General features: G+C 57.4%; 1 protein-coding gene across 1 annotated transcript in view; it reads right to left on the bottom strand.

The window, feature by feature from the left end:
• ACCS (1-aminocyclopropane-1-carboxylate synthase homolog (inactive)) overlaps nt 1-8,711 on the bottom strand; it is a 26,231-nt gene extending 17,520 nt beyond the window's left edge. Inside the window, exons 1-6 of the mRNA XM_075567244.1 lie at nt 8,200-8,711; nt 7,327-7,386; nt 5,843-5,913; nt 2,904-2,973; nt 2,295-2,361; nt 575-672 (exon numbers count right to left, since the gene is read on the bottom strand). Coding sequence (XP_075423359.1) covers nt 575-672; nt 2,295-2,361; nt 2,904-2,973; nt 5,843-5,913; nt 7,327-7,386; nt 8,200-8,697 — 864 coding nt within the window. The 5' untranslated portion in view covers nt 8,698-8,711. The remainder of the gene's footprint in view (nt 1-574; nt 673-2,294; nt 2,362-2,903; nt 2,974-5,842; nt 5,914-7,326; nt 7,387-8,199) is intronic.
• Between the last annotated feature and the right edge of the window lie 251 nt (nt 8,712-8,962).

The following is an 8,962-nucleotide window of genomic DNA, read 5'->3' as shown; positions in this document are numbered from 1 at the left end:
ACAGCCCTAACCCATCGCACACTATCAGAGACCTGCAGAGCATCGCTTCATTAAACACCACTATCGGGGACCGCAGAGCGTCACTTCATGAAGCCCCACACTATCGGGGACTGCAGAGCATCGCTTCATGAAGCTCCACACTATCAGGGACCGCAGAGCATCGCTTCATGAAGCCCCACACTATCGGGGACCGCAGAGCGTCACTTCATGAAGCCCCACACTATCGGGGACCGCAGAGCGTCACTTCATGAAGCCCCACACTATCGGGGACCGCAGAGCATCGCTTCATGAAGCCCCACACTATCAGGGACCGCAGAGCATCGCTTCATGAAGCCCCACACTATCGGGGACCGCAGAGCGTCACTTCATGAAGCCCCACACTATCGGGGACCGCAGAGCGTCACTTCATGAAGCCCCACACTATCGGGGACCGCAGAGCATCACTTCATGAAGCCCCACACTATGGGGGACCTGCAGAGCATCGCTTCATGAAGCCCCACACTAGGGGGGACCTGCAGAGCATCGCTTCATGAAGCCCCACATTATGGGGGACCTGCAGAGCATCGCTCCTCACCTTGCTCTCCAGATGCACATAGACCAGCTTAACACTGCTGTACAGGAAAATGCTTTGTGTAATTCCCCCGTAGAACGGAGTGGCGATCAGCACAGCGTCTGAAAGAGGAGGGAAGGGGACATCAGGGACAGGTCAGACCGTCCCTCACACTGCAAGGTGACAAGGACACATCTAGCTCTCATTTAAACCTGTCCCTCCCAATACCGGGTGGCAGATGGGATCTAGGGTCCAAGCATTCTGCCCCTTCTCCCTCTGGAAGACACAGTGACAGTGACAGGCCAATGACATGGAAGACACAGTGACAGCCTTGGTGACAGTGACAGGCCAATGACATGGAAGACACAGTGACACACAGACTTGGTGACAGTGACAGGGCAATGACATGGAAGACATAGTGACACACAGACTTGGTGACAGTGACAGGCCAATGACATGGAAGACACAGTGACACACAGACTTGGTGACAGTGACAGGCCAATGACATGGAAGACACAGTGACACACAGACTTGGTGACAGTGACAGGCCAATGACATGGAAGACACAGTGATACACAGACTTGGTGACAGTGACAGGGCAATGACATGGAAGACACAGTGACACACAGACTTGGTGACAGTGACAGGGCAATGACATGGAAGACACAGTGACACACAGACTTGGTGACAGTGACAGGCCAATGACATGGAAGACACAGTGACACGCAGACTTGGTGACAGGCCAATGACATGGAAGACACAGTGACACACAGACTTGGTGACAGGCCAATGACATGGAAGACACAGTGACACACAGACTTGGTGACAGTGACAGGCCAATGACATGGAAGACACAGTGACACACAGACTTGGTGACAGGCCAATGACATGGAAGACACAGTGACACAAAGACTTGGTGACAGTGACAGAGCAATGACATGGAAGACACAGTGACACACAGACTTGGTGACAGTGACAGAGCAATGACATGGAAGACACAGTGACACACAGACTTGGTGACAGTGACAGGCCAATGACATGGAAAAATGGAAAAGCAGCAAAATGTGGCAGAGCACTACAAGCAGTGTCCAAAGTTGAATAAAGAGGAAAGTGGGTTATCCATGTATAAAAATGATTATTTATTGGTCAAAGTGGACAAAAAAGAGCAAGGCACAGCCCTACCAACGTTTCACGCTTCCCAGAGCGCTTTATGATACGTTGGTACGGCTATGTCTTGCTCTTTTTTGTCCACTATGACCAATAAATAATAATTTTTATACATGGATAACCCACTTTCCTCTTTATTCAACTCTGGACACTGCTTGTAGTGCTCTGCCACATTTTGCTGCTTTTCATTCTGCTTCATCCAGACGGAGGCGCACCAGGACCCCTGGGAATCTGGATGCACATGGACGCTGCAGCATAACAGTGAGTTTTTTGCTTGCTACATGTTTCCCTATTATGAATCTAAGGACATTTGGTACAATCTAGGGTGAATTATATTGTTACGGTTTCTGGACTAATTGTGTACACATTCTTATCAAGGAGTTGTGATTTTACCATCCAGGACCTCACACCCAGTACCTGTCTTCAATCAAGTATTGTCAAGGGGTCACCTTACAAGTAGCCAGTCACATGCTTATTATTTTCCTGTTACTGGTCTTTAGCATTACGCACCTATAGTTACTCAATGACATGGAAAACACAGTGACACACAGACCGACGTGACCAGCCATGGACTCACCTCCTGCATCACACAGGACGGCAGCCAGAGCGGAGAAGAGAGATCCACAGCCATTGAGTATCACCACCTGAAACACACAGACCTGTCAGGGAGCAGGAAGTGGCAGTCACACAGGCAGGGTCAGCGAGGGGCAGGGACAGCGAGGGCAGGGACAGCGAGGGCAGGGACAGCGAGGGCAGGGACAGCGTGGGCAGGGACAGCGAGGGCAGGGTCAGCGAGCGCAGGGTCAGCGAGGGCAGGGTCAGCGAGGGCAGGGTCAGCGAGGGCAGGGTCAGCGAGGGCAGGGACAGCGTGGGCAGGGACAGCGTGGGCAGGGTCAGCGAGGGCAGGGTCAGTGAGGGCAGGGACAGCGTGGGCAGGGACAGCGTGGGCAGGGTCAGCGAGGGCAGGGTCAGTGAGGGCAGGGACAGCGAGGGCAGGGTCAGCGAGGGCAGGGTCAGCGATGGCAGGAACAGCGTGGGCAGGGACAGCGAGGGCAGAGACAGCGAGGGCAGGGTCAGCGAGGGCAGGGTCAGCGAGGGCAGGGCCAGCACTAATCTCTACCACCCACACACAGAGCGTTATCTCTGTGTCCCCGAGACACGCAGAGCGAACCGGCCCAATACTCACATTTTCTGGATTCAGCGGCACCGGAGTCTTGCAATAATATGTCAGAAAGCGTGCCACCTCCTCCCTTAAACTGAGAAAGAGGTAGAAATAATCAGGAGGGAGAGAGCGAGAGGGGGGGGGGGGGAGGAAAGAGAGCGAGAGGGGGGGGGGAGGAAAGAGAGAGCGAGAGGGGGGGAAGGAAAGAGAGCGAGGGGGGGGGAAAGAGAGCAAGAGGGGGGGGGAAGAGAGCAAGAAGGGGGGGAAAGAGAGCGAGGGGAGGGGAAGAGAGCGAGGGGAGGGGAAGAGAGCGAGGGGGGGAAGGGAGGGGAAGAGAGCGAGGGGAGGGGAAGGGAGGGGAAGAGAGCGAGGGGGAAAGAGAGCGAGGGGGAAAGAGAGCGAGGGGGGGGGAAAGAGAGCGAGGGGGGGGGAAAAAGAGCGAGGGGAGGGAAAGAGAGCGAGGGGAGGGAAAGAGAGCAAGGGGGGGGAAAGAGAGCGAGGGGGGGGGAAAGAGAGCGAGGGGGAGAAAAGAGCGAGGGGAGAAAAGAGCGAGGGGGGGGGGAAAAGAGCGAGGGGGGGGAAAGAGAGCGAGGGGGGGAAAGGGAGCGAGGGTGGTGAAAGGGAGCGAGGGGGGGGGAATGAGCGAGGGGGGGAAAGAGCGAGGGGGGGGAAAGAGCGAGGGGGGGGGGAAGAGAGCGAGGGGGGGGAAGAGAGCGAGGGGGGGGAAAGAGAGCGAGGGGGGGGGGAAAGAGAGCGAGGGGGGGGGGAAAGAGAGCGAGGGGGGGGAAAGAGAGCCAGGGGGGGGAAAGAGAGCGAGGGGGGGGGAAAGAGAGCGAGGGGGGGGGAAAGAGAGCGAGGGGGGGGAAAAGAGCGAGGGGGGGGAAAGAGAGCGAGGGGGGGGAAAGGGAGCGAGGGTGGTGAAAGGGAGCGAGGGGGGGGGAATGAGCGAGGGGGGGGAAAGAGCGAGGGGGGGGAAAGAGAGCGAGGGGGGGAAAGAGAGCGAGGGGGGGGAAAGAGAGCGAGGGGGGGGGAAAGAGAGCGAGGGGGGGGAAAGAGAGCGAGGGGGGGGGGAAAGAGAGCGAGGGGGGGGGGAAAGAGAGCGAGGGGGGGGAAAGAGAGCGAGGGGGGGGAAAGAGAGCGAGGGGGGGGGAAAGAGAGCGAGGGGGGGGAAAGAGAGCGAGGGGGGGGAAAGAGAGCGAGGGGGGGTAGAGAGCGAGGGGGGGAAAGAGCGAGTCGGGGGAAAGAGAGCGAGGGGGGGGAAAGAGAGCGAGGGGGGAAAGAGAGCGAGGGGGGGAAAGAGAGCGAGGGGTGGGGGAAAGAGAGCGAGGGGTGGGGGAAAGAGAGCGAGGGGTGGGGGAAAGAGAGCGGGGGGGGAAAGAGAGCGAGGGGGGAAAGAGAGCGAGGGGGGGGAAGAGCGAGGGGGGGGGAAAGAGAGAAAGGGGGGGGGAAAGAGAGAGATGGGGGGAAAGAGAGCGAGGGGGGGGAAAGAGAGCGAGGGGGGGGAAAGAGAGCGAGGGGGGGAAGAGAGCGAGGGGGGGGAAAGAGAGCGAGGGGGGGGAAAGAGAGCGAGGGGGGGAAAGAGAGCGAGGGGGGAAAGAGAACGGGGGGTGGGGTAGAGAGCAAGGGGGGGTAGAGAGCGAGGCGGGGGAAAGAGAGCGAGTCGGGGGGAAAGAGAGCGAGGGGGGGGAAAGAGAGCGAGGGGTGGGGGAAAGAGAGCGAGGGGGGGAAAGAGAGCGAGGGGGGGGGAAAGAGAGCGAGGGGGGGGAAAGAGCGAGGGGGGAAGAGAGCGAGGGGGGAAGAGAGCGAGGGGGGGAAAGAGAGCGAGGGGGGAAAGAGAGCGAGGGGGGGAAAGAGAGCGAGGGGGGAAAGAGAGCGAGGGGGGAAAGAGAGCGAGGGGGGAAAGAGAGCGAGGGGGGAAAGAGAGCGAGGGGGGAAAAGAGAGCGAGGGGGAAAAGAGAGCGAGGGGGAAAAGAGAGCGAGGGGGAAAAGAGAGCGAGGGGGGGAAAGAGCGAGGGGGGGAAAGAGAGCGAGGGGGGGAAAGAGAGCAAGGGGGGGGGGGAGAGCGAGGGGGGGGGAGAGCGAGGGGGGGGGAGAGAGCGAGGGGGGGAGAGAGCGAGGGGGGGGGAGAGAGCGAGGGGGGGGAAAGAGAGCGAGGGGGGTGAAAGAGATAGGGGGGGAAAGAGAGCGAGGGGGGGGAAAGAGAGCGAGGGGGGGGAAAGAGAGCGAGGGGGGGAAAGAGAGCGAGGGGGGAAGAGAGCGAGGGGGGGAAGAGAGCGAAGGGGGGAAGAGCGAGGGGGGGAAGGGAGCGAGGGGGGGAAGGGAGCGAGGGGGGGAAGGGAGCGAGGGGGGGAAGGGAGCGAGGGGGGGAAGGGAGCGAGGGGGGGGGAAGGGAGCGAGGGGGGGGGAAGGGAGCGAGGGGGGGGGAAGGGAGCGAGGGGGGGGAAGGGAGCGAGGGGGGGGAAGGGAGCGAGGGGGGGGAAAGAGAGCGAGGGGGGGAAAGAGAGCGAGGGGGGGGAAAGAGAGCGAGGGGGGGGTGGAAAGAGAGCGAGGGGGGGTGGAAAGAGAGCGAGGGGGGGGAAGAGATCGAGGGGGGGAAAGAGAGCGAGGGGGGGGGGAAAGAGAGCGAGGGGGGGGGGGAAGAGAGCGAGGGGAAAGAGAGCGAGGGGGGAAAGAGAGCGAGCGTGGGGAAAGAGAGCAAGGGGGAGGGAGAGGGAGAGAGAGAAAAAGGGGAGAGAGGGAGTGGTGGGGGACAAGCGGCATGTGACGGGGATTCGAGCGGCGGATCGGCTGCGGTGGAGGGTCTCTCTGTGGCGGAACGCCGGCGTTCATTTGGTCGCGGCCCCACGGCAGCAAACAACCCATCCCGCATAATGTGAACATATTCAGTCCCAGGAACTGAGAGGGGGCATCTTATCCAGCAGGGAGGGGGTTAAAGTGTCCTACATTGTGTGCATCATACTCACAACATGTGTCCCTTCCAGTCTGGGTACTGGAGGAGTGGAGGCTCAATGACATTCATGTCACTCTGTGTCAGCTGCAGGGACACAAGAACAGACATTTAAATTACCCACAGGCTGGAAACACAGCAATGTCCTATATTCTTACAGACCCCCCAATATACACTCACTCACAACCCCGATCCCCCCAATATACACTCACATCCCCGATCCCCAATATACACACATCCCCAATCCCCCCAATATACACTCATTCACAACCCCGATCCCCCCAATATACACTCACATCCCCGATCCCCAATATACACACACACATCCCCAATCCCCTAATATACACTCACTCACATCCCCCCCCCAATATACACACACTCACATCCCGATCCCCCAATATACTCAGATCCCCGATCCCCCCAATATACACTCACATCCCCCAATATACACACACTCACATCCCCGATCCCCCCAATATACACTAATATCCCCCAATATACACTCACTCACAACCCCGATCCCCCCCAATATACACTCACATCCCCGATCCCCAATATATATACACACACACACACATCCCCAATCCCCCCAATATACACACACTCACATCCCCGATCCCCAATATACACACACTCACATCCCCGATCCCCAATATACACACACACACTCACATCCCCGATCTCCCCAATATACACTCACTCGCATCCCCCCCAATATACACTCAGATCCCCCCAATATACACTCACATCCCCGATCCCCTAATATACACTCACATCCCCCAATATACACACACTCACATCCCCGATACCCCCAATATACACACACATCCCGATCCCCCCTAATATACACACACTCACATCCCCGACCCCCCCCAATATACACACACTCACATCTCCGATCCCCCAATATACACACACTCACAACCCCGATCCCCCAATATACACTCACAACCCCGATCCCCCAATATACACTCACATCCCCAATCCCCCCATTATACACACACACACACGCACATCCCCGATCTCCCCAATATACACACATTCACATGCCCGATCCCCCCAATATACACACACTCACATCCCCGATCCCCACCAATATACACACACACACATCCCCGATCCCCTAATATACACACACTCACAACCCCGATCCCCCCAATATACACACATCCCCAATCCCCCCATTATACACACACACTCACATCCCCGATCTCCCCAATATACACACACTCACATGCCCGATCCCCCCAATATACACACGCTCACATCCCCGGTCCCCCCAATATAAACACGCTCATATGCCCAATCCCCCCAATATACACACACTCACATCCCCGATCCCCCAATATACGCACACTCACATCCCGATCCCCCCCCAATATACACACACATCCTGAACCCCCTCCCACCCCCCACTCACATCCCCCAAAATACACTCTCAAATCACCGATCCCCCAATATACACACCCCGAGTCACACATCCCGAGTCACACACCCCACCCTCTTGGACATCAGGTCGAAGCAGAGTTTATTTTCACTGGTGCCAAAGTTGACGATTCCCTGCAAGGGATAGAAGAACATTTCAGAGAGTTAACGGAACCCAACCAAAGCCCAACAGAACCCAACAAAACTCAACGGAACCATACACGCAAGGCAGAAATTGGAAGGAAACACCTCCAGTAGGTTGGAAATCATTAACACAAAAACAAAAAATAGCGCAATACCCCCAATGCCCTGACACCGTGTTCCCGAACATTAGCCAACTGGTACCTCGGATTCTCTTGTACATTTCAATACATATACAATACGCACTGGTTTGGATAGATATAAAACAATATTTTGCGGATCAGAGGAGAGTGAATAATTCACAGGAGGATGAGGCTTCTCTGAATTTCACATTCTGCAAATTATTTTGTCAAAGACAGAAAACCATGTAAAACATTGTTACCCAAATCCCCTGTGCCAACCCAACACCAGCATTATCCAAAGCTCAATAAAACAACCCCCCCCCCCCAAGGAAATAGCAACATTTTGCTGGATGACGGGCTGGAGTTATCTCCGCTGCAAGCATACAGTATTTGAAGCAGACGAGTTCAGTTCGAATCCCGGCGCCGGCTCCTTGCGATTCACTTTATTCCCTTGTGCTAGAGGCACCGAAATTAGATTGTAAGCTCTGCAGGACAGTGACTCGTTGTAGCTGCAGAGACGCACAGCGCTGCGGGCACGGTCAGCGCTACATGCCGAAAATATTATTATTACAAAAACTAAAATAGTTTATTACTAAAATATAATAGAATAAGCTTTTGTGAATAATTTGGTGGAAACCCCCCCAGAGTGACCCGTTCACACCCCTGGGGCGCTGAGCCGACTTACGCTGGGGTTCTTATCCTCGTCGTACTTGTCTTCGTGGTAGGCCCGGTACCCCTCCTCGGCAGAGCCTCGGAAGCTGCTCAGGATATTGCCACGCGTGGACAGGTAGGGACTGTGGAATTGGTTGTACATTCCGTGGTCCTGCACCTCGCTCTTCCCGGACCTCTCTGGAGCCTCCCTCTCCTGCGGGTAGCCAGAGTCCGCGGGGGGCTGGGGGCTGGGCTCCCCCCCCGCTTGGCGTAGCATCCCAAGCATCTGGGCGAAGACCCCAAACATGCGCAGTTCGTGCTCGCGGTCCAGCTGCAGCCGGCGCTCCTCCAGGCGCAGCCTGCGCTCCTCCACCTCCTGCTCCCGCTCCATCCGGCGCTCCTCCATCTGCAGGAAACGCTCCTCCGACGCCCGCTGCGCCAACAGCACCCGCGAAACCAGCTCGTCCAATGGCTCCCGACCCTTCCTCTTCCTCCACAGGTGCTGGGGGCCGTCCAGCCCGGAGCCCGCCATGTTGGATTCACTGAAACCTGCCAAGGCAAAAAGGGGAGGGAAGGCTGTAGACACGGGGTAGTCAACATGAAACACTCCAAGGGACGTCTGTGCCAACCGCAAGCCCTCAACAGCGGCGTACGTTACCCATATATATGGTGAACAGGTAGATGGTATATAGTGTGGAGGGGAGCGGGGGAGGTGTGTGGAGGGGAGCAGGAGTGGAGAGGAGCGGGGGGGAAGGGAGTGGGGGGGGTGGAGGGGAGCGGGGGGGAGTGGAGGGGAG

The sequence above is a fragment of the Ascaphus truei genome, chromosome 12, assembly GCF_040206685.1.
Source record: "Ascaphus truei isolate aAscTru1 chromosome 12, aAscTru1.hap1, whole genome shotgun sequence".
Classification (NCBI taxonomy): domain Eukaryota; kingdom Metazoa; phylum Chordata; class Amphibia; order Anura; family Ascaphidae; genus Ascaphus; species Ascaphus truei.
The sequence above is the reverse complement of the archived record's forward strand: the minus strand, read 5'-3'. Positions and strand labels throughout refer to the sequence as shown.